The following is a 26,036-nucleotide window of genomic DNA, read 5'->3' as shown; positions in this document are numbered from 1 at the left end:
TCAAATGCCGTGAGTCTGCTTTAAAATGAGCAACCACTCTGGTGATTTCAAGCCTCCCACTGGGATTTAGGGATCTCCAACCAGATCCTTAGACACTCCCAGGGCACCCTCAAGAGGCATGAAGCCTCCCCAGTTCCCCAACCACTGTGTTTTTCTTTGAAACAGTAAAAATTTACTGAGAGGAAAGGTAGAATTCAAAAACCTAGGTTAAGAATCACAGAGGTCCTAGCAGCATTTTAAATTTTCTGTCCCAGCCTACTGTAATTTTTAATGTATAAATCCTGAGCATGTTTGTGGTAAACAAAAAAAAAGTATTTATTTACAGCCATTTTCACTCTATCCTCATTTTAAAATTAAAAGCAGCTGGAACCAGTAATACCAGATGGGCACATACAATCATATGTAATGTTAATTGCTACAGAATTCAAGCAATCTCTCTGACACTGTATGCACTCTGCTTATTTACTGCCTGTGAATCACTTCATTTATGCAGCTGCAACATAAGGCAAAGCAGAACAGGGAAAACCTCGATCTTAACATCCACTGTGTGGAAATATCCTGGGGTATAGCCTGTCTCCTGGACACAGGATGCTTTCAGCAATAGATTAAAAACAAGGTTTTCCTCCTCAACCCTGCCAATATGAGAAGTGAGCATTTACTCTCCATTTCTTGGAGGAGGCAGACAATTCTTACTTGAAAAAAAACCAAACCCAAACTGAAATACCTAAAAAGATGGATGTTTCTGAGTCACAAGAACTGATCATAGGTGTATTGGTTGTGGTGGTGTTATGCTCTAGCTTATAGAATTTTGGTTTCAACTTACTGGCAGGAATTTTTTGCTGCATTTTTTCCCTCCTAACTTACATTCACCTTTTTGTATGCATATATGAAAACCATTTCAGCATAGAATGCTTCTAGTGGGTAAATTTTGTGACAAAGCCATTTTTAATTATCAACAATATAACTCTGAAATAGACAAAAAGATGCCTTTGCGACCTCAACTGCTACATGTTGCTACATATGACCAGAGACTAAGAGGAATATTTTCAGCCCTGGAAACTTCCAGGCTTTTGTGACAAATGTTTCTGAAGTCTATAATGTAAGGTTTCTTTTCTTCTGGCCCTGAGCCAGTCCTGCAAGCCTCAGTACTAAGCCCAAGAAGCACAGTACACGCAGGTCACTAATAGCTGGTGTCACAGAACCAAAGCTGCAGGTTTCTGCCACTGCTGCCACAGTGCTCAGGAGTGGACCTGCTGTATGGGGAGACATCAGGGAGTTCACACGGTACTGGCCTTCACTCCTCTAAGACAAGAACAAAAGCCCTGTGCAAGTTCCCCCACTGTGCTTTATACCGAGCAGGGTGTCATCCTCCTGTTACTTCAGATGGCTAAGTACTAAAGCAATATTCCCTTCCTTAGCCTCACAAGCATTTTAAGGCTAGAAAAAGGTTCTTTTGATTCTATTATCATTTATTCATCACCGGAGAACTAATTGTAGGTGTCAAATGCTGCTGTTACCTAGTATCAATTTATGTTCTCAGTTACCATTATGTGTTAGATAGACTGGAGGTATTACAATGAGTCACCTGAAAGAAGCAGAACCTATTGTGTATCTTTACTTTTCAGAGCATGTGTCACTGAAAGTCATTTTATCACAATTCTTTTTACAGGTTGCTTCCATTTAGATAGGTTCTAACCCTGTCATTTTCAATGTTTCATTATAACTTTTACAACCAGCGGTGCTCTCCATCACAGTCATGCTGATTCTTTTACAGCAAAAATGTCTCTAAAAATAAATTCCCAGCCTACGCTTTGCTAGGTGAGCATTGGTAAGAGGCAAAATATTTCCAATCTATCTGCCCAGCACTCAAGAATTTTCTGTAAGAAATCTTCGCATAAAAAATTTTTGCATTGGAAAATGTTTGTATCCTAACTTACATTAATCTTTTTGCATGCATATATGAATACCATTTCAGCATGGATTTTTTGAATTTTTTGCTCAGCTATTTTAAAGCTCATTCAGTCCTACATTGGTAAATTGCGTTAAAATTTTTACTTAGTCTTAAAAAAAAAAAAGATAACATCTTTAGAATATAAAAGAGCCTTTTCATTTTTTCACAAATAGCCATATATCGCTAAAATTCCTCAGTCTTTACACCTATATAGGCACCCATTCATGAACACACACAACCAAGACACTCTTGAATATACTGTCCATTCCTCCTTTTACAGAATATCCCTACAGAATGGACAAAGTAAATATCTCAGTGGATGTAACTGCATTTTGTCTGAATAGTACTGAACATTTCATGTTAATTGTAATGCTTTAACACTAAATTTAATTGAACAATGGTAACATGGAGAAAGCTGTGGGTACATTCATTATAAAAAGTTCTTTTCATTAATTTAGCAATTTTTTCTGCCATCTGGTACAACCATAAGTAGTTATTTGTACATTATTCAAAATTATCTTTGAATTCTTGAAGAATTTTGGACTGATTGTTAACTTTTTAAAGCAAGCATTCAATGTTTTATTCAAAATAATAACTGCGTCGATTTACTGTAACTGGTGTTTTGGCTACTTATTCAAGTGTGAAGTTCCCTTGGGTGCTGAACGTACATAATACATAGTTTTGGCGCAAATACAAAAAAATTTTAAAAAGGTAGTAAGTCCTGCCTCAAAACTTTGCATACTGTTGCTGCACTGCAAATAAAACATTCACTTCAAAACCTGTAGATTAGTGTAGTGGGAAAAAGGCCTAAAATGTATTTCTGTGAAGAAGGCTGAAGAAATTCTAAGACACTATTTGTTGTTTACCAGTAAAAGAAAGCAGAGTGTTGCAGCTGTTACCAAGCAAAAATCATCCAGTGGGTATTCTGACTAAATAACTCAAGATTTGGCATGAAGACTCACAGAGAGAAGAAACAGCAAATTTACCTGACTAATCAACGAAAAAAATAAATGAAATAAAGCAAGAAAGCCTTTAACCTCCTCCATATTTTTTGTAGACTAAATTTCATTTATCAAATCTTGAAAATTTCTCCTCCCTCCCCAAATTTACTGTCTTTTTTCCTGTTGGGGGACTAGAGATGAAGGTTTCTCCATATTATGAGTATTGCTTAGAGAAGACTAAGGATTCAAGTCCAAGTCCATAGTAAAAATACTGCTAGTTTCGTTTTAGATTAACTCGGGTAAGTATCAATTAAAATAATGCAAGTCACAGGAATGCGATGCGCTATTGCTCTACCATCTTAATTTGTGCCCTTTACTGTCTGGTAAACTGAATATTTCCATTCTCTCCATGACATTCAAGGAGATCAAAATGTTTGTATCAAACAAGTAGATTTTAAAACATTTTTCTTTTACTGGAATGTACCTGCTTTTTCTAAAAACTCAAAAACTGTTCACAGTTTCCATTTCACAGCTAAAATGCTAAAACTCTCCAGTTTGGGTGAAAATCATAAATTTTTAAAGAAAAATACAAAAATTCTAGATTAGAAAAAAAGTAGTCAATTATTGTTAAATTGAATTAAACATTTAAAAGTTCACATGTACAAGGTATGAACATGTTAATAAACACGTCACCTGTAAACCAGATACCCTGTTTTAAAAAGCTGCAGTGATCCTGCAGGTTAATCATTAAAGCACACTTTTATTTACCTCACATTTACAGATTCCCTTTAAACAGGCCTAGAAGACATGCAATTGCTGAAAAATGCAGGTAAATCTTTTTTAAATGGGCAACTTATTTTTGTTACAGTTGTAGTTTTAGGGTGATTGATGGTTATGACATTGGATAAAGCAACAGGGACACATGTATTATCACTTGCTAAACTCAGACATTTCTATAAAACTTTCTGTGCTCTGTTTTTTGAAGATGACAATAAAATATGTTTTACAAATGCATGTCCTTTTGGGGGGGACTGCAAACATGAATGCTTAAACAAACTCAAGTCATATTTTCTCTGAAAGTAAACCTGGTCTTTAATTTTCTTCCATTTTCTCTTGTACTACTAAACAACGAAGAGAACAGATAATTTAGATTGCCCTCTCTAGCAAGAGCAGTTTCACCACCAGCATTAGGGCCATAATCTGGCAAGAGCTACCTCAGGTGCTCAATTTCATTCACGCAAGTAGTCACATTCAAATGTGAGGCATTAAATGCACTCAGGGCCATCGGAAGGGCGCTACACGAGACGATTATCCCAGGTGTTACCCTGTGGGAGCTGAAAGCAGGACATGAGCCAAATTTGTCTGAGTCATATCAGCTGCTGCTACGGCTGCTGCCAGAGGAAAGTGAGCGCCTACAAAATTTCTTCCTGCACTTTCCAATTATTTCTCTTCTCTGCCATGGCTTTCATGTTCAGCAGTCTCAATCACAACAGCACCCTCCACTCCAGCAGCCTAACAAGGCTGGGGAATAGGCTGCCTACCCATCTGCTGCTACCACCTACCTTGTTACTGGCATAGACACCAGGGACAGGTGGGCTCTCTTCTCCCCAGTTCTGTTAGGATGATAAAAAAAGAGAATACAGCAGCAGTACCTAGAGCAAGCAAATGTCTTGCTAGGGTGGCAGCTGTGCTACATATTTTTCCATTCCAGGTACTTGATATCTTCAGGGTTTTCAGTCAAAATGAAGAAGGATGAGAAGTGCCAAGAAGCATTTTCCTTCTTAAAAACCTGCTTTTCATGGAAGTGCTCATTATTAAATTCCTATTTATTAAAACTTTGTGTTTATCTGAATGTCCTCCTATGAGCTAAAAGCAAACGGAAGAAAGAAAGAGACAGCAATGGACCAGCTCCTCAGCTACTGGAAACTGGCAGTAGTTCCCCTTAGACTGCCTTCCAGAAGATATGCCCCAATTCTAGTTCCATCCCTGGCAAAGGAAGGGATGAAACCTCTTAATAGTCCAGATTACAGCTTTACGGATTTCCTAGTTTATGCTGACAAGAGATGACCTGAGGACCTGATTTCCTATACGAGAAGGCACTACACTCTACCCAGATCACCCTGACAGGCCTATATCCTAACAGGCCTCAGGAGGTGTCTTTGGACTTCCAGCCTCCTACGTTATGATTAGCCATACACATACGGCCCCACATCATGAGCTGCAAGCAGTCTCGCGGCTGGGTAACCTACTAACTTTAGCCCAGGTTATTTTTCCCTTTGGAACTCAACAGTCTGGGTTAGAGCAAAGCATTTTTCAGTCTTCAGGAGACTGAACTCGTGTGTGTCATCGTCAAAGAAAACGAGACATATAGGCAGGAGCAATGCTATGGTTCCTGAACTGGCAAGAGGGTTGACAGAGCACAGTATTTTCACATAATCCTAATGGGCAATGCTACAGTGACAATGTCATAGTGTGATTAAGGGAAAACACTCTCAGTTTCTACATGTCAATTCAACCCAGAGTGGTATGAAATAAAAAAAGTAAAGTCATAGCCATTACCTGTGCCTTCAAAATGGAGAAAAGATGTCAGTGAGTGCCCACAGGATGGGTAGAGGAAAAATCTACCTTGTTACTGTATTTCTGATGTAAACCAAAACACTTTAAAAATGGCCAACTTTACCATCAAAAAATGAACAAGGTAGCATTTCCTTCATGAACTGTTTTATATACAGTTAACATTAATACAAACATATTAATTGACATTTTGAATATTTTAAATTGTGGATTTTTTTTTACTTCAAGCGTATTTTTTCAAAAAAATAATAAAACAAATACAAAATATGTAACAGTGCTATAAATTAACTTTTGCAGGAGGTATAACTACATCATGCCATGATCAATTTATCTAGTCAGTGTTGTGGTTTAGCTTCAGTCCGCAACTAAGCACCACTCAGCCGCTCGCTCACCCTCCCTGCTCCCGGTGGGATCAGGGAGAGAATCTGAAGAGCACAAGTAAGAAAACTCGTGGGCTGAGGTAAGAACTGTTTAGTAATTGAAATAAAATAAACTAAGCATTTTCTTTGCTTTGCCATTTCCTGGCTTAGGAGAAGGGAAAGCTTGCTGAAGTCTACTTCACAGAAGATAGAACAATATGGCAGATTTAGCCCATGGAACCAAGAGGTACTTTTTCACCAGGTGATATGACCGGAGTACATTGAGCTATAAACGTTGAAACACCTTGAACTAGCTTGAAATTTTTAAATAAACTTTAGTTTTCAAGTACCAATGCTGGCTCAAGAGACTCTTCAATCACAGTTACTTGGAAAACATGGTTTCTTTTGCTGATGTGTTCTCACTAGACACCTATGCCTTAGGATCTCAGCTGGGATGACAACCTGCAATAAAAAGCCTCACTTGAAGACCACCTAGAGACTGCAGCCCTCTGCATTTCTGGAGCAATATTTTACATCCATAATTCTTATAAGTCTGTTAAACTTTCTGCCCTCTACATACATTTACATAGTGTAAGCCTGTCATACGCCATGCTGTTCAGAACTTACGCGTATTCTAAGGGAGTCCCTGTTTTCCACATACTGTTTGGGAAAGACTCATGATGGCCCCAAAGGATTAGTCTCTAAGAATGGCACAGAGGACTTAATGGATTTGAAACCTTTCCCTCCACCAGTTCACAAAAGCTTGAACTTTCTGAAGCTCACAGTATAACACGATTATCTTTGCCAACTGAGTAGGGACAAATATTAAGCCCTTTTTTCTAGCTGAGAGCTTGAACCAAAAAAAAAAACCCCAACAACAATTTAGGATTTGCCTTATGGCATGACTATGGTATAAATACATAAATAAAACAGATATATACAAAGGATACATCAACATAAAGCTCATGAAACATATGGCTGGGTAGATGCAGCTATGAAGGTAGTTTGGAGGGCTAACACAGATAAACTGTGCACCTTGCAGTTCTGTAGAACAGTAACAGTAGTTAGGAAAACGCATTCCTGTTTGTTCCTCAAACTTGCTCTAAAAATTATGCTAATGATGACTAATCCTTGACTCATTAAAAAGCAATCAAACAAACTAAAACACAGAATCCTGAATAAGATGTGGTGTAAAGTCTTCAGTAAATATACATTTCCAGGGACACAATAATCTGTGTGTAGCTGCCATTGGGGGAAAAGGAAAAGGAACAGTAACTAATTTGGATAAAGGTAAAGTATGTAATAGAAAGCTATTATTGTGGTTTTTAAAAATGTATATAGCTGTTTCCCAGTTTCAGCTTATTAAACAAAATGCAAACCCTCTTTATATGCATTTGTCAACTCCAGATTGTTTGTAATTGGGTCCCAATTCATTAAATCACTTAAACAGAGTCCTATTCAAAATGAACCTTAATTAAAATTAAAGGAATATTTTTTATTCCTAAGGAATTTCTGCTATTAATGTAAACGGTGTTGTAATTTCACACTTTTTCTGCGAAAGAAACGCGCAATAAGAGAAGACAAAAGTACACCAAAAAGATGTACTCTCTCCTAGTGCTTTATAAGAAGAACTGAAACCCTTTGACAGCACAGGTAATAAATTCATTCCAAACCCTCTCCTGACACATTCAGCACTTCAGCACTCAAAGAAGACAATCCCGACAACTTGTATTATTGCTATAGTAATGTAATAATTAGCATCAAAAGAGAAAATGGTTTGTGTCTACAATTTTAATGACACTTTACAGTGTTGAATAATGATGCACCTGAACGTCCTTTGGTCAATTGAAAATAGCTTCACCTAAGACAAGACAGCTGACATTTGTGAGACAAGCAGTCACAACTCTGATTTTTGGACGTCATGTGAAAAATACATCACTGTGTTGTAATTTTAAATATCGCAGCCTTATTTACTGATGCAGGCTCCCAAATGAGAAAATGCCTAAAATTTCCTTTAGGTAATATATTCTCCACTTAAAAGCAACACAATTGAAAAAACTTCAATACATGTAGGTACCGACTTAGATTATTTCAGTATGTTAAGCATACAAAAGTCATATATAAATGACAAAAATATGGGACAGCCCCTGGACAGTTCAAGACCCAGAATTCCTTTAAAGAAAGACACGATGAATTAAGGACAGTGAATTTGCTTGTGGCACAGAAGAATCCAGAGAAAAAGTTTGATAGCAAGGATCCGTGTATACTTCCTCTGGATTTAGCTTTTCTACCGTTAAAATGCGCCCTTTGCTGCCACCGCGTGGGCCTTGCCACAATGTACTAGGAATGAACACCAGTAATACTTTTTCTATCCCTCTGCAATCCTCGTCTTTCAAATTTGATTAGAAAACAAAAAGGTTTCCTCCTTTCATTTATGTTTCAAATACAGCCTTAAATAAATAAGCTCTGTTCCTTATCTGTTAGGTGTTACACAGCTCAAAATCACTGCTGAAGTTCAAGAATGTAAATGACTTTAGTTAACAAATAAACACACAAGCCTCTCACTTTCTAAAAAAGTATTCAGTGGTGCTTTGATAAAAGACATATAACACTTGCACTTCACCCTACCTGTTCAGATACCACAAAGTTAATCGTTGTTGCAAGAGTTCACCAAGTTGGGAGCTAGATGGGCCTTCAAGCAATAACAGCCAGAGTTACTTGATACCTGTCAAGACAGTACTTCTATTGGAGTACATAAGGCCTGAACTGCACGTATATAGTTAAGTTTGTGATTAAAATAGATAGTGCTCTGATATAAGATGGCTCCAGGCTGCTGGGCAGGTGACACAGGCATTACAAATTAAATACACGCCCTTGATCTGAAAAGTGTTGAGAAGTGTCACAACTCTGGGCCCTGGACACAACATAGGCACTTTTTAAATTGTGAAACCTTCCATCCACACCTGCACAGCAGATTTATACTAAGCACATTTATATGACCCTTTAATATGCAGAAAAGAGCCTCCTTTCTTGTGAAACCACACTGGAACTGCACACCAGCATGCCTTGCAGCATGCAGGATGCCATTGGTAACAGGGACTTATGGTCCTGAAACATGGAGTAGATCACATCGATGCTGATCAGTCCTCCAGAAGTGGCGGTGGGCATGTGCAAGAAGAGGATGCTGGCAACATCTACAGGTTTGGCCACTGTACCACACAAGAGTTAATAAAAGGTTGAGGAGGGAACTACTCTCTTTAGACTGTTTTTGGCTTTTTGACTGAGAGAAACCTGCATGTGCTTTGAAAGCCAAGATCATTCTAGAGTCATCATTTTCAAAATCCTAACAGCTCTCACCAGCACATTACAACCCTTAATTTTTAATGAAATCCTGATCTACTTTTTTTCAGTCTTTCAACTCAAGCTCCAAAACAGCAATCAGAAATGGCCAAATATAGGAGACAAAGTGCAAGACAAGTATCTCATGTTCCACTGGAGTGCCTTGAGACAAGCCTTCCAGGCACCTTCTGCAAGGGTGCAGAAAACTTGAGTGTGCTCACTGGCACTACACAAAAGTTGCCAGACAGTTAACTTATCTACCCAAGATTTGAATACCATTGCTACACCATATTTTGAAAAATGAAGGCCATGAGTCCAAAGACAAGGGCAGAAATCAGATCTCTGGCAAGGTAGCACAGAGTATCCGTTACAAGGAACTAGGGAAGGTCTTCAGATGGGAGAGTACCATGGAGCTTGGCACCTAACTGGATATGCATGCTGTCAATTGGGAATCACCAGGAAAGCCCTAAGAATTCAATAGCCCAACACTGCTCCAGTTTCCTCCAAGCAGCAGATGGAGGAGGATCCTGATGAGGTTTGTCCTTTTTTTTTTAAAAACATGCAATACCATAAAACATTATCATAAAATCCTATGTTATTCTCACGTTGTCCTTGTTACCATTCATTACATGAACTCCTGTTTTTAAAATGTTTTAAGACATTCTTCAAGCTAGGAGATGCTGATCCTAGCTTTCTAGAATTTCCCTCTGCAAAACAATTTGCTTGTTTAATGCTCTGAAGGCTTTACTTTGGCATGCTGGGCTCTGAGCTGCTTTTGCACATACTAGGTTTGAGTTTGCTGCAAATATACAACACCACTCCTGCTTATTAAATTTTACTGTTTCTAACAGAAACCTTGGCCTCAGCCAATGTTATTGGTCTTGTCCAGTAACTAACTGTGCGTTATTAATAATGTCCAGTACAAGCTATTATAAGCACCTAAAGGACCCAATTCACATCTTCAAAGACCATTAAGGTGCTTGGAGAACAATCTCCTGCTCAGGACTGTATGAATAGGACCATGCTGTTCAAGACTGGGTGGAGGGACCCCAGACATGGCCAGTGGCACACAGTGTTCACAGAGGGGTTGTGCAGTGACCTCCCAGGATGGATGGACAGACAGATGGCCACCTGGCTGCCTTGCAGTGCATTTGTAGCCCTGAGTGACTGGGTGGCACCCAAAAATTGTGCAGCCACTGTTTGTCGTCACTTCGGATCATGGTGTGCTGCCACCAGTTCATGCCCCTCAGCCTCACCCAGTGACCACTGGCAATGCTCTGGTTCAGCTTCCAAGCAAACTGTTTTCCCCTCTTCAGAGCACGGGTCAAAGAAAACGGTACGATGAAGTGACAGGAGTTGATAGACACTTCTGCAGAACAGAAAGCAGCAAAGCAGAAGCTGAATACCACAAGAGAGCAACCACTATCTTCTTACTGTCTATAATCATAGAAAAAACCTTCTATTCACTATATGCAGGCCTGTGTTGATGGAAATAGCACTGAGTATGAATTAATTCCTCCAAACAGGCTCCCACAGTTGTTGTAAGATGGATAAAGAAAGGAAGGATTTTTTTCAGCCATGTGAGGGCAAAGAATAGTGTGGAGCAGGCGAAGTGACAGTGACAGATTTGACACAGAGGGCCACTTTAGATGGCAGCTCTAGCCTCTTCCTGACGCTGCCTGGGCTCGCTGTGCAGAGGACCATTGTGTACATGCGTGACGGACCATTGTGCACAAGCATGATGGACCGCAACGTGACAGACACTGTACTTCTGCTTGTGTGCACAAAACCACCACAAGACTCGTAGCATGAACAGCAGATCCCCAGGCCAATGTACGTCACGTCGTGTCGTATCAGAGTCCCTCTCGCAATGTACCGTATCCCTCGCTAACGTAGACACACACCCATTGAGAAGATGTAATCGGCAGTGCCCTTCTCACTACTTCAAAAACTTAAAATTCCGAATTACAGAGGAAATTCAACAGCCTTATGCCCACTGAACAGTTCAGCCCCTTGCATCACACAAGGTAATATTTTTTCTGATCCTCTACAATTGGTTTTACTGTTCTCCAAGTATTAAAACTATTCCAAAATAAATCTCTCCTTATTTGAGCATAAAGCACTACTTAAGATTACTATGACTTTTGCAGGAACAGCTTTTTCTCCGTTATTCTCACAGCAGCCTTGACCAGGCCTGCTCTCTAACAGCTGCTGCTCTGCTCTGACTGACTCATCCTGCTACGCTCCCCAGGTCTCTAAACCTAAACCTGAATAACAGCTGAACCTTTCCTACCTCTGGATCATTTTCACATTTATCCTCTCTATTGCACATCTTTCTTGCAGAGAAGGACCAGCTAGACCACACACCTCGTTCCTGAAGCCTGCGCCTCAACCCTGCTGGGCCTTCAGACGGTTACACAAACTGGGCCTGACGTGGGCCCTGCGCCCAGCTCGGCTTCTGCTTAACTGTTTTCAGGGATTGAGACGCAGTAAGAAATAATAGCTGCAGAACATTCTCCAACAGCTTTTCAGACTTGTTTCCTCACCAGATGTTCAGCTCTGACTACAAGAGCAATGACCTAACGTACAGTGGGTCAGTGCCATAAGCTGTGAAGTCCCTAAAAGGAAATATCACTGAAAGAAGAAGAGGGACTTAAAATTTAAAAAGATACATTCCAATCTGTTACAAAATTTTCAGTTCAAATACTCACACTTTCACCCAGCAAACAGCTCTATAATATATATTCAAATACCAGAGACTTGTTCAGCTTTTGCTCCTCCCAGCAAACTACAGTCCCACCACTATCCTTTTTGAAGGGATATATTCACACTTTTTAGGTTTGCCACACTAAGACACATGTGAAGTGTCTTTAAAAATACTTTTAAAAAAACCCAAATCTTAGCAACTGTAAAATATACCTTGTTAGAGATGGTAACATGACAGACCTTTAAAGCACTCCTTGCACAGGTTTCTCGAGCCCTCAACAGGATATTGCTTCTGCTGTGCCCATCCATGCTGGCATGAACACGCAAGACGTATGTTTCTCCTACTCGTGAGCGACAAAGGGATTTTCATTGATAAGACCAAACATCTGACATAAAGAAACTTGTCAGAATCACTCTCCTGCCAGCACACGGCAAGCTGAATCAGAGACAGGGCAAGGAGCAAACACATGCAAAAAAAAAAAGGATGTTTTTCACTCAGTCTTGTAGACAGTAATTGTATGGCTTTCATAGCCCTTGTATTGGAAAGATGTGTATTCTGGATGCTTGTGTTTCATAGGAGTCGATAGGCACGAAGGTCAGCATGTCTCTACAAAGACCGCAACCTCCATGCAGGCAGACTCGGACCTTTATCTTGGAAGCCAGTCCCTCTGGTGTCAGCCGCTGCAGCAAGGCACTGTGGCAAAAGGCGCAGACAGAGGTGTTCTTTTGCACAGAAGTACAAACCATGAAGCAAACAGCTTTCATAAGGATTACATTTACTCAGGCAAAAATAATCCACTCCTTGAAACATTTTATTCTGGCAACTTGAAGTAGTTGGCTTTGATGATGTTTGTTGTAGAAACCCTCTTTTCAAAAGTACTACACATTGTTCTACCTCGACTTTGAAAGGACTGATCCAAGGGCTCCGTCTGACTGATGGTTTACGCTGTGCAGTTTGAGACTGAAACTGTTTGTTCTGTATCCGCTTGCTGCCCTTTTGCTGGAATGCACACCCAAAACGGCTGTAACAAGCCTTCAGTCCACTTCGAAAAAGCAGTGTCATTCCTTGAGCACAGCACGGTCAGCTGCCCAAAACGACTGCAACAAATCTAGGGCTGGGGCATAAGCTCCAGGAAAGGAGAGGCTTCACCCCACAGAAAGCAAGAGGGCAGATTGACTGACACCAGCTATTTTAGTACTTGGCTGTGCCTATTTCCATGAACGTAGACGCTGATTGCCACGCAATCTCCTCAGTGCAGCTAATGGAAGCTTATAACAGATATGGGGAGCAGGAATGTTGACAAGGACAAATGAACTCTGATTTCCAGACATGAGTCAAGCTTTCAAAATCATTAATGCTTTGTCTAACAGCTAGTTGTAGTTTATGGAGCATTAGAAATACCACGTATTAATCTTAACATAATACCAATAATAGTATGAATATGTAAATAGGGAAGTCAGAAAGCTGCAGTGCTCCCACCCTCATTTCAGGGATGATTATTCTGCCTCTTATTGGGCACCTATTCATATTTACCACATCATTACTGTGATCGTTTCCTAAAACACTCGCTGATTCTGCTGCTTTACCTGCCTTGCTCAAACCAGTACATTCAGTCTTCATGTCACAATCTCATGATTAGCTCAGCTGGTCTGCGCTCACGTTCATTCAGTGACACTCACTCTGTGTCCTACTCACCTTTTGGTTTATGTCACATTGTTAACAGGATTTTATATGCTGCGTATTTTTGTTGACACAGTTAAGATCTGCAACACACCACACCAGGGCCAATTAAATAACTCTTCCTCAGACTCTGTTGGTATGGCTCTGATATTTTGCTAAGAACAAGTCATTGAATTATTTGTACTGTTCTTCAACTCATATATACATTTGGTTTCTTATTCCTTGCTAAAAACTCTTCAGATGCTACCTTGCCTTTCATAAACATTGACTGTGTATTTTTGTCCAATGAACTCATTTTGTATGTATTAGATGACTAATAATGTAGGTTTTCTCAGGAGAATCAACACATGCAAGTGGTGTTAATTTTGAGATAATAAGAGAAAGCAAGTCTTTTTAAGCTAGAAAATTAATATTAAAAGGTCAATTTAAAATAAATCCAGACATAACAAAAAGATAGCTGTTCATCCCTCAGCCAACCATAACTCTGCCCTGTCGGAGCACCTTATGGGAAAAAAAAAATAGATTTTAAAGAATATTTTTAACAAACTGGATCAGCAAATATTATTATACATAACCAAAGTAGCACTATACTACACATTTAATGTTTGTGTTTTGAGTGTGAGCTTCCTCAAATTTGGATGTTTCAATTTCTTTTAAGTCTGAATTTCCTGAGTATGCACAATAGTAATGCTTATACTTTTAAACTACTCAGTCCTAACTTCAAATCAAATTTGTTGAGCTATAATTTTAAATTAAAAAATAAAGATATAATGTTCATTAGTACCCTGATGTAATAGTTGCTATCATTAGTTTAAGAGCCCACTTTTTATAACTGATACTTTAATCCTCTGGGCTAATTAACCAATTAAATTACTATTCTACCTCAATTCAGAAAGCAGAGGAATAAAAAAAGATAGTTAATACTAGTATGTTTACATCTGGTAAGCTCTCGTTCACCATAAAGCAGCATAATATGAAAATCTTCCAGTAGAATATATCCTAGAGCAAAAGAGACAAAAAGAAACTCTGTAACCTACCTCATATTCCCTGCCATAATGAGGAACAGATTATAAATGTGAGAAAAAATGAAGAGGAAGAGGATGGTACTGAAGAACATCGTCATCCAAGACCCGTGGTCCTCTCGAAACATTTTCAGACGGAGCAACTGACCTGTGGTAGGAATATTATGAGAAAGCATATTTTAGTCAGTCAGTAAATACATGTTTACACGATAACAAAACCAAAATAGAGTACTAAACTGTATTTCTTCTTATATCCAATTATTCCACTGGGGGGGGGAAGGCAGATTTACTATCATGTAGCCGAACTACACTTCTGTAGTTCAGCATGAACAGATATTATTCCTACAAAATTACGAGGTTGCTTTCCACAAACTGCTGAAAAACTGGTTTGGTCTCTTACAATCAAAATCACTGAGCTGAAGGTCTGAAGGAGTCCACATCACATCTGTGGTACTTGGTCAAACTGTGGTTTTGCACACACTACATGTGATTCTGCATGCTGGTTAAGTAGCCTTTGCTGTCTCCTGTTTCAGCCATTAATATCTCTACCCACTCTGCTCTCATGCTGGCACAGCAAGCTGAGCAGCCATGCACAAGCAAACAAGAGTGAGGAACTGACCCATCTAGAAAAAAGGTAATTTACCATATTTTTTTTTCCATTTGAATTAGTTCCATCACCCTGCTGACCTTGAGGCTCAATGAACAGTAGTGCTGCATATCAGTGTGAAAATGGGAAGGACTGATGGATTGGAAGGGCAACTGCCAAAGCCATCCCATTTTCTAGAAGCTGCTACATCCTAACACTCTAAAACAAATACCACAGCAGGGAAAATCTCATGGAATTAGTCTAGACCTCAAGGCAAGAGCCATGTGTTAGTGGCATCTGCACGATGTTTTGAGGAACAAGTCTATTTCTAAATTGTGAAGTGCCATAAGTACCTCAGGCTGTGTGAGATCCTTTATTTGCTGCTAGTTATTTCTTGATCATTAACAAGAGAGTCATTAAGTCTTGATGGTTGTCTGTCTCTTTCCACTGACTATAGACAGCATCAGGTCAAATATCATATGACATGATAATAGTGATCTCATCATATGTGTTTGTCTAGCTTGTGAAAAACACAAACATGGCATAGAACTGGGGATTCGGGACATCTGGGCTCATGAGAGAAAGAAAGGAAGTACTTTTCTGAGAGGGTGACTGCAGAACCAGTTGAGGATGAAAGAAATTGCCTGGACTAGAGGGAAACTCCATGAATCAGAGAAAAAGCCATCCCTTGAGTCAAAGATGACTCTTGCTTAAGCCCAAAAGTACACAAAAATACATGGTTAGAAATAAGTAAATAATCACCCCTCCTCTCAGTAAAACTTAGATAACAATCTCATTGCTCCTCTATTTTGTGAGGCAGTACAAGGCTGCTATATGTTCTTGTCTGCCAGTCATTTAATGTCAACATAGGAAACTCTGAAAAAGTCTTAGACTCCAATACTACTGAACTGCTTAGCTGGGATGACCTCACCCAACGGTGTGATATGCACTGGGCAAGTGCCAGGAGCCTTAGAATCAGTTCCAAATTCTACCAGAGACCTCCTGTGACATTATGGACAAATAATTACTCTCTATGCTCAAGTCCTTGATCCACAAAGGTGAAGAATATTATTATTCTCTTTCTTACAGTGTAGACTTTTGCTACATTATACCACAACAAGGCCACAAACTGATTAAGCCTGTCAGTGGTAACATTAAAAAAATCATATCACAAAAGAGAATAGAGCTTACAGCCATACTTATGATGTAATTACTGTTCATTTCCTAGTCAGGTATGTACATCAAATGTTGTCACATCACAGAGATCTAAACATTCCCTAGAGTATTTGAGCTATGGTTGTTTCTCATCGTAATGTTCTTGTCATTTCACAAATGTACTACTACAAATTTGTCAGAGCAAGGTTGATTTTATTGTCCTATCCCCAAAAGTCTTACTGCCATACAACACTCTCCCCATCCTGTTTTTCATAGTTCACACTTAGTTTTAATGGTTCCTGCTTTTTCAAAGGCTATTTATTTGCAGTCATTAATGACCTAAATAGGAGTGTGTGAATGATGGTGGAAAGGTGTAGAAATATTTTTTTCAGTGCTTGACTCCCAGCAAGAACAACACCTAACATCCCAGATGGAATTTCAAAAGGGCTGTGTACCAACAGATAATATTTAACATGTTTATGAGCAATATAGTTGCTACAGTGGTCATTTTTACTATTAAGGTAACATCAGAAAGACTGATCAACTACCAAGCAGTTTATTAATCTAAAATTTGTGAAAAGCTTATAGTGCCTTTGTGAAAAGTTATAATGCCTCACTGCAATATTACAAAATAAGCTCCTACAGTCTTGATATTTTTTTCACCATTCATACGTAAAGAAAAATCTCAGTTCCTTATGCACATTTTTTCTGTATCCTATTTTCAAATGTTACACACTGAATATGAAGTCCAAAGGAAAAAAAAAAGAATGAAACAATAACTTACTAATAACGGTACTTTTAAGAGATGCTGAGAAAGATTACAGACCATTACAATTCATTTCAAATGCTAAAAAAAGGTTACTGACTCGTACATCATTTTCCTTTTCATGTCTAAGAAAGCTTTTCGCGTGTGAAATATTTGAAGTAGAAGTATGTCCCCTGACATACATTATATGCTTCCCTAATTTCATTAGGAAATCAAATTATGAGTCTGTGTAGACTCTTGTACTATGTGTTTTTCTTAGACCTAAGCACTTTAATCATGTGATGTATTATAGTTTATTTTGCAGAGAATGCTTTTTTCAAAGCATACTGGTATGTCTTGGCACTTGAAAAGAATCTCTGCTTACTCTCACTATTGCTGATAGGTGAAACTTTTGTCATGTTTTTTTCAGGAACATATTTTTCCTGGACTAGCTTTCCTTCTCTGTCTTCTCCTCTTACCTTTTTCTCTTTGTTCTTCTTCATTATCATCAACACAGGAGTTTCTCACCTCTTTGTTTCCTGTAGCCCTTTACTCTTTTCACCTGCCCATACCATTTTTTTCTATGCATTCTCCAGATCTTCTTTATGTCTACTCTCATCCCTCTTTTCCTCTTCTGAATCTCTCAGTCTCATTCAGACCTCTCCTTTCCTAAAACGAACATATCTACTGTTTTTTAGCATTGTAATAGCCTCTCCACTTGCTTCTGCAAGAATACCCTATCATATTTTTGTCTTTCATCTCTAAACTCTTTAGGGACACTGTTTATTCACTGCCTGGAGTTTTTTTCTCCTGGACCTCTACAAGTCTGGTACAGCCCCTTGAGCTGTTCTTACCAGAATTTCTAATGACCACTTTCTTATTAAAGCTCAGCCATACTAGTTCTTCCTCATCTGGGTGTCACACACTTCAGTCCAGTTGTTCATATTCTTCTTGACATCTTGATCTCTTTTTGTGTTCACATCTCCATCTTCTAGCAGCTCTCCTTTAACCTCTACTGATTTTAGTAGATAGCTTGTGTAGCTCACCATCTCTCATACTTGCATGCCCCTATAACTAAGAGAATAATTGTTTTACCATGGGTTACCATAGATGGTCTATCTTTTTTCCAGATAGAATTTTTCTTTTCTAAAAGCAGGTGGATTTTTTAACGTGTTCTTTGATTGTTTGGGGTACTGAAAACGTCACCAGTGCAAGAGATGGGAATTTGCTTTTGCAAGGCAGAGAGTGCCACAGCAGAAGCCAAGAGGGGTAAGGAAGACAACTGGTAATTCAAGCAGTAAGGTGAAGGACAGCATCTAATGAGGAGATAGTGCAGTCAGGTACTAGAACATGTCACAATAGGGAAAACAGAAGGAAGATGAGGAGCTGGACAGGAAGTGTCAAGAGAGGTGAGATAGCAGACTGAGAAGTGGAATGGTCTGGGATGGCGCAATCCCTGTGAGCTGTTGTTGAACTGCAAAATCTAGAGTAGGAACCTTGAGGGAACTGAGGTGCTAAGCTTCTAGTAAGGGTTGGTGAGGAGAAGGTAACAGTGGGACTGGAAAGGGTTGGGAAATGTAACATCTTAATTAGGAATCCAGAGCTCTTGAATGGACCTGGATGGACTTGAGGTCATGAAGCCTTTGGTAATTGTAGGATGGACAAATGGGCACTCTAGGCTGGAAGAAGGGAAACAGACCATCTGATGCTCTGGCATAGGTTGGTGAGGAGATGGGATTAGGTTGGGAGCAGTAAAATACTCAGGAAAGTGGCTGGGGAATGGGACCTGTGGGATAAAAAGTCCCATTTCAGCATGAATTAGGGCCAGACACATGGTGAAGCTATAACGTGGGGAGAATTACTAAGAAATATGAGGTGTTCATTCAGCGAATGAAACAGGAAGATCCCAGGGCTGGTGTGTGCTGCTGAAGACTGGAGATGCAGGTTTGCGGCAGGAAGACTGGAGGATGGGAGTTATCTGACAAGGCTGGGATTTTGCAATGAGGTGGGAACTGTGGGGCAGTAGAAGTGATCGGTAGGTAGGTGGGGTGAACCAAGCTCTATGATGGGGTGAGAGCAACGTAGGCCCATGGACCAGTCCAGTAGTAGAGCAGCAATAACAAGGATTCTGGCAGTGAAGAAAGGGGAAGGAAGGGACAGTGCAACACATACATGCCCCAAGCCCCTGTACTCTTCTTCTCTTTCACTGCTGGAAACAATGACAGCCCCAGGCCTGTCTAGACTGGGATGTGCAGTAAGTCTGTCCTTCCCTAAAAAGCAAGCATAGGCTGCTATAGCAATAGCAATTTATCCTGACCTACTGAGAGGAGGGGCTTAATGATAAAAGATATCTCCCTTGCAGTTTGACACCTGCTCTCTGAAGAGCTGCCATTGTATATGGAGTATTACCAAAACCTTGGATTCAAAACAGCACTTGCAAAATAGACATGTGATTTTAGAAGGTCCAGATTAATGGAGAGGAAAAGCACAGCCGGGAATCTAGACTTCTGTAAAATAGATCATTCCAACCTTTCTAAAACAGGTAAGAGAAAGATTTATTAAGTATTAATTGCACCTGTATTCTCCAAAGCAATATAATTTTCCCTATTTAGCTATTACACACAGATTAATACATACACATATGTATATATTTCATATTTTTTAAAGTACTTTTTCACAAATATTGTCTTTGGTAGGCAAATTCTTACATCTTAATTATCCTTCTACTGTAGCTTATGTTTGCCATATAGGACTTCATTAACTCTCAAGTAAGTACAGGAACATCATTTTTTAATGAAAGAAATAGTAGCTTAATCACAGTACAGATTGGGTCATTAAGAAGAAAGGAATTGGATATTAGCACAATCTACTTAACTAATTGCATACAAATACTGCTGTATATTACTTATTGTTCCTGTCGTACTAGTATGTGTAATATGCTAAATGCAGTTGAACTAAAATATGTGAAATGCTCCACTTAATATTCACATTGCATGATATCCTTTCATATCAATTCAGTTGTACATAAAAAGGGAATGCATGAGATGATTACCTAACAGGTAAGATGTTAAAGTAAAAATTGCAAATATTGCTTGATATTTTTATAACAAAACCTAGGACTCCCTGTAAAATGCTTTATTAATTTGATAAGATGAGCTAAAAGGATATGCTTTGAGAGCACATGTAACAGAAATATATTGGTGTATGAATAGTCAGAAATGTGGAAAACCTATCTGGTAACTGGAATAGATTTGTACTAGATTCAAATACAGTTGCAAACAGGCAAACAAAATTCTCAAATTCCCAACACATAAAACAGTTCATGTAAAATCAGGACTTCTACTATAAAGAATAACAAGCAAAAAGGAGCAAGGGGCAAAGAAAGTAGATAAGGAATAAAATTACATAAAATAAGCTGTTAACTCAGCTTAATCTTTTTTTTACTTCAGGACAAATTAATCACTTATTATGACCTTGTTAAAAATGTCAAAAAACCCCACAGGTATGGCAGGGAAGAATATGGTTCCTAAGATATATTTACACATACAAAATTAGGTATTTTTTAAATAAATGAACACACTAAACCTAATGGAACTTTGCAAATACAAGTTAAATGCCATATGAATGACTACCAGTCATAAACTGGTATATATATATTAGCTGTATACACAAATCAAGATTCTTTTCAGTGACACAATGTTCCTTAGCTCCAAAAGAAGTTTCCTCAAAAAATAATTTTTTAGTGAAACAAGGTCTTCTATCTACTCCAAGACTTTGGAGGCCACATCACAGGTACAAGGGGGACACAGGGAAGTAGAGACTTCAGGATTTAGGGCCCTGCAACGAACCAGGCAGTAAATCAGCTCATCAACTGAAACCCTCTTGACTTTCTGTAACAGTGTGCAGATGCTGCCAGGGACAATGACAGAGAAGCTTATAGATACTCATTATCAGAGAGTCACAGATCCAAGCCGTATTTCTTTCAGGTCTGGGAGAAGAGACAACCCAATAAGCAGGTACAAAAACTGAGTCAATCAAACAGGTCACTTTTTTAAAAACCAAAACTTTTCCAGCATCTTTAGATCCACAGCCCGTAAGATGGCTGGATTCATTAGACTGCTTCTTACAGGAGAAAGATAAAATTCTTACCCATGAATTCAGCATGCTTTCTTGTCTTAGTTATGACTGATGGAGCTCATAAACGTCAACCCTTTCCTGGGCATATGTGTAGTATTCTAATACCAAGTCCTTCATCAAATCAGAGGTATTCCTTTAATTTTGGATGCCCCATCATGTGATTGCTCTTTCTGTCGATTTAACATTCATGGCCATCTTCATCAATGGCTGAAACTGTTCAGCTAAAAAATTAATCTCAATAGATTGGAAGTATTTTTTAGCCTTGAAAGCCCAATCCTACTCTCATCAGTCTGGCAAGTCTGTTCTTAGTCAGCAGTAACAACATATGCAACTCCTCATCTGTCACAGTATAATGTCATAGTGCTGTTGCTCATTCTGCCACTGCTAAGATGTCTGTGTGTGTGTTGGCTAGCTTTGTTTAAGAATACATGGACTTAGTAGTGAACACAGCAATGTTCAGAAAAGAAAAGTTTCCTTAAACTACAGATGCAAAATTTTGGACTTGAACTGTGAAGATGATCTAGTCACATCCTGTAGCTCAAGTTATTCTGTTGGTGCTAAGATGGCAGACAGAAAACTTGCTGTTGTCTGAAATAAAAAACATGTCACTTCTGAAAATTATTACAGTGCATATGCAGATCTACTGGACATCAGGGTAGCTCCAGTGGCCTCAGGATATAGCAGGGCATGCTGACTATGTCTACTCACATGCAGTGAAACTGGGTCCTGATTGTAGAAGAGTCTTCAAATTCTTCTGATGGAAGACCAGGAGCTCTTGTGATAGCACCAAGCTGGGGGTCGAACCCCTTGTTCTCTTCCCTTGCTTATTATGTTACCTCAGGAAAGGTTCTTTTTATCTCTGCACCCATTCCCCTATGTCCACCCTGTAAGTCACTCACACCAATTGCAAAGCACACTGTTTCATGAATCTAGTCGTGGTTACGGCCTCTAAGCTCTACTGTAATACAAAGAATTAATAGGAGACAGTAAGAATATTTTAGAAATTCCAAATATGAATCCCAAGGTAGACACATGGGAAATGCCTACCCAAACACAGACATATTTTCTAATGACTCTCTGAGCTCCAAACGCACCTTACCCAGCTGTGCAGTTCCAGCCCCCCAGCAACATAACTAACTTCATACAGCTCAACTCTGAGTGCAGCCCAGTAAACTGAAGGTGATGAAAGGGATAGGTGATTTATTAGTTCAGGTCTGTAACTGCCCTAACGCAGTTACAAGGCTACACATCCATGCTTTATTCAGCCAACTTACAGCGAAGTGGAGCAGGTGGCACAGCTGTCTGCCTCCCTCCATGTAGACCCACCTATAGGCCTTTTCCAGGAGCTTGATGAGATCAGGAATCTGGCCTTACAATTCCATCATGCAGCTATGGCCATGCTGTTTGTAGCCACTTCAGGGCTTATTTATACTGCCCAAACAACTTGGAATCAAGTGCTTAGTGCCTTCATTTGTGATTATTGAAAAGGAAGGCAGAGAGGTAGGAAATACAATTTAATTCAAAGCACATGTGACCTCTAGCCAAGAGGATTTTAGGAAAAGATAACTTCCCTATACATATTCAAACCCCTTTTAATTGAACACCTGATAAGAAAATGTTACTTAATTGTATTGTACCTATTAGGGTGGCTACATTTTAAAGAATTTACAGGGATATCTTATAAATTACACAAAGTTTGTGTAATTTTTTATATTCACAAAGGCTATGGAGAAGAGTAGGGAAACAGAAAGAGTACAGCTACCCTAGGTTAAAGTACACTGCTTCAATACTTAAAAAAATATATTTAGAGAGCAAATATTCCCCACCTGTGAAATACACTGTGAGTAGAACAGATGGCTTTCTATCCATATTCACTTTCTGGAAAGTCATTTGACTGCTTTTGTTGCTGAGCTTCTAGAGAAACAACTTTCCTTCCATACTTCATTGAGTACAGTCTTAACTAGCTTTTTGTCAGTCCATTGCCTGGGTGAACAATAAATTTGCAAAGCACAATAATGCAGTCTCTATTTAGCAGGTCTTCGCTGTAGCTCGTGTTTGTTGTATTTTGACCTGTGTCTGTGAACATACCTTTGGAAAAGTCGTATTGTATTAAGGTTGACGAGAAAGCAAAACATTATGTTCAAAAAAACCACTACTATCAACTTAATGGTTGAAGCTGTTAGAAAATTTTCAAGGAATCAATAACATTTTGAAAAAGTCCTTTCTTCCATTCAAAGTGTGGTTTGTACCAAGTAAAATTTTACCCTGTCTTTCTATCAAGCACTCTAGTGGACTCTGATCTATAAATGGCTATTTGGGTGACCCTCATACAAAGCTCCTACTTGGACAGACCTTACAGTTTGGCATCTGCTGCGTCATTCGGAGAGAGGTTCTAGAAACACGACAAACTGAAATCAGTGACAGCTCATTCTGGCAGAATATTCTAGCCTTTATTTTGTTTTTATTAGGAGTACATAATCATTGGGATTAAATGTAAGGCTTTACAAGCGTAAAAACCTTGCTTTGAAAAATACACTGCAGATCTACATTCCAGATATTCCATAATGGGCATTGATATAAACTGGGCCATAAAGAGTGAGACGAATTCTCTCTAACCCTACCATAAGCACAATGTTTTTGGCCTGGGACATTCATTTACCGAAGAAAGTCAAAGAAAAAGAAAAAAAAAGCAGTTTGTCCAGTGCTTTAGATGGAAAGGTTGCTGTGGCCTTCACCACAAGCAGGATTTAATCCTGATTTGTTTTGATGGTGTCTTCTGGATCTCAGTCACAGCCCACTGCACAGCTGCCCACATTACACGTGCCTCTAGGCCCAGTACGGATACCTGAGGCAATCAAAGGAACGATGGAATGAGTCGGGCAGTTACTGTCCTCCTGTCCTTTCCTCTGCTTCTTCCAAAGACAGACACAGACACATTAGTGGGCAAGGGGACACTGCTGTTACTGAGGGTGCGTGCTTTTTTTCTCTCATCTATCGGACACTACAGTAAGTATTAGAGAGGAAAAAACATAAAGGTTTGGGTAACAGTTCATGAAGATCTGCCTGTGCTGGTGTTGTAGAGTAAGCTTGAAGTGTTACCTACTTGGAATTTACATTTTTTTCAGATAGAGGAGAGCTTGTACATCATACCGTATTCTGAATTCTTTTGCCAGTTCAAACATACTGGATTTAACTTAAAAGTTTTGAATTTTAAATTCAATACATCTAATTAATTTTTTATTTTAAAAGCTGTTTGTCTCTCTTTTCCCTTCAGGCATACTCCATGGAAAGATGATGAATGGTACATGCACTATTTTTATTTGCAACAGAAATCCTAAGCTGGAGTGGTACTGTTATTTGCTGATTCTGGTTTGCCTTTTCACTTTATTAGCAGGATTTCTAGGCAACATACTTGCACTACGACATTATGTGTACTGCATGAAGACATGGACTACCAATACCATATTTCTCTTTAATTTGGCACTGTGTGACTTTACTTGGACTCTCATGGCACCTTTTTCAGTATATGATAGTCTCCAGAAGTTAGCTGTCTATTCCAGTCAAGCATTTTATCAGATCATAAGACTATTTTTTAGTATTAATATCTATGGAAGTGTCTATTTCCTGACACTTATCAGTTTTGACAGATATGTAGGTGCTGTCCATCCTATCACTTCATTAACATGGTGGGACAAAGGAAAGGCTGTGTTTTGTACCATCGCGGTATGGATCTTCATAGTGATTGCATCAATGCCAGAGATCTACTACACAGTTGCACCTGGAAGACAACATGACATCATAAACTCCCTGGATAGCACTGAAGGACCTTTACAATTTGCAGTGCCATTCACACTCTCCAAGATTGTATTGAGATTCCTAATTCCAGTAACAGTCATCTTTACATGCTACATGTTGACTCTCAAAGCATTACTACGACTCAGTAAACGTCAGCAAAGAAGGAACAGACTCGTTAGACCTCTGTTGCTGATTTCAGCCGCTATGATTGTATTTGCTGTTTCTTTCATACCTTATCATGTTATGATGATGGTGATGCTAATTTACAGAATTAATTGTCAACCACCCTGTGGGAACATAAGCACATTAAGTGCCATTTATAAAGTCACAGAGATCGTCTGCAGCATCAATAGTTGCCTTGACCCAATCATTTTTACGGTAGCAAATAAGACATTCTATCAAAGAATTAAAAGTATAAAATGTCATCCCAAATGCCAGTGCTGCTGTTGTCTGACAGGAAGGGTAAGGGACATCACTCTGTCCCCAGGAACAATTACTTAAACACCAGTCTACAAAGACATGCATCTCCAACTGCCCATTTAGCTTTGTGTCATCAGACCCCTTTACAATTTGGTCTCCTGTACTGTATAGCAATCTCTTGAGTAAGCAAGAACAGACAGCAATGCAGAGTAAAACTTAATGTGTACGTCTACTAGAAAAGAAACAGTAGCAACTCCTAGCTTTACAGAATTTTCATTTTAAATATTCTTGTCATAAATATACCTTAATTTATTGTGAAATAGCACTTCTTACCTGTATGTACATGCTATATGGAATGAACAATGAAGAAAAGTTCTAAGTAGCTACTTTAATTCTTGGCCAGAAAAATACAGTAAGATTAAGAGCACACAGTGTTGAGGAGCCTTCTCATAGTTTCTGTTAATTATTTTTTCATATGTTTGTAAGTGCTGCTGTGATTGGACTGTGCAATTAGTAACAACATGATACTTACAGCTGAACTTCTCGAGCACTTGCAGAGAGGCTTTCTACAAGTACTTCATTTTAATGCTGCTTGCACTAGAGTTCCACTGACACTGCCAGTGGA

General features: G+C 39.0%; 2 protein-coding genes across 7 annotated transcripts in view; one reads left to right on the top strand and one right to left on the bottom strand.

Annotated features, from left to right (window-relative positions):
* TMEM117 (transmembrane protein 117) overlaps positions 1 to 26,036 on the bottom strand; it is a 231,608-nt gene that overhangs the window by 166,881 nt on the left and 38,691 nt on the right. For all 6 annotated transcript variants that reach the window (XR_012042640.1, XM_072862277.1, XM_072862294.1 and 3 more), the window contains one exon: positions 14,589 to 14,721. Coding sequence is in view for 5 of the 6 variants with exons in the window: in XM_072862277.1 (XP_072718378.1) it covers positions 14,589 to 14,721 (133 nt within the window). In the remaining variant the exon portion in view is untranslated. The remainder of the gene's footprint in view (positions 1 to 14,588; positions 14,722 to 26,036) is intronic.
* Positions 19,532 to 25,492, top strand: LOC140652070 (P2Y purinoceptor 1-like). Its single transcript, XM_072862373.1, has 2 exons — positions 19,532 to 19,601; positions 24,471 to 25,492. The coding sequence occupies exons 1-2, from the start codon at positions 19,532 to 19,534 to the stop codon at positions 25,490 to 25,492; spliced, it is 1,092 nt and encodes a 363-aa protein (XP_072718474.1).

Source organism: Ciconia boyciana, chromosome 1 (genome assembly GCF_034638445.1).
Source record: "Ciconia boyciana chromosome 1, ASM3463844v1, whole genome shotgun sequence".
Classification (NCBI taxonomy): domain Eukaryota; kingdom Metazoa; phylum Chordata; class Aves; order Ciconiiformes; family Ciconiidae; genus Ciconia; species Ciconia boyciana.
The sequence above is the reverse complement of the archived record's forward strand: the minus strand, read 5'-3'. Positions and strand labels throughout refer to the sequence as shown.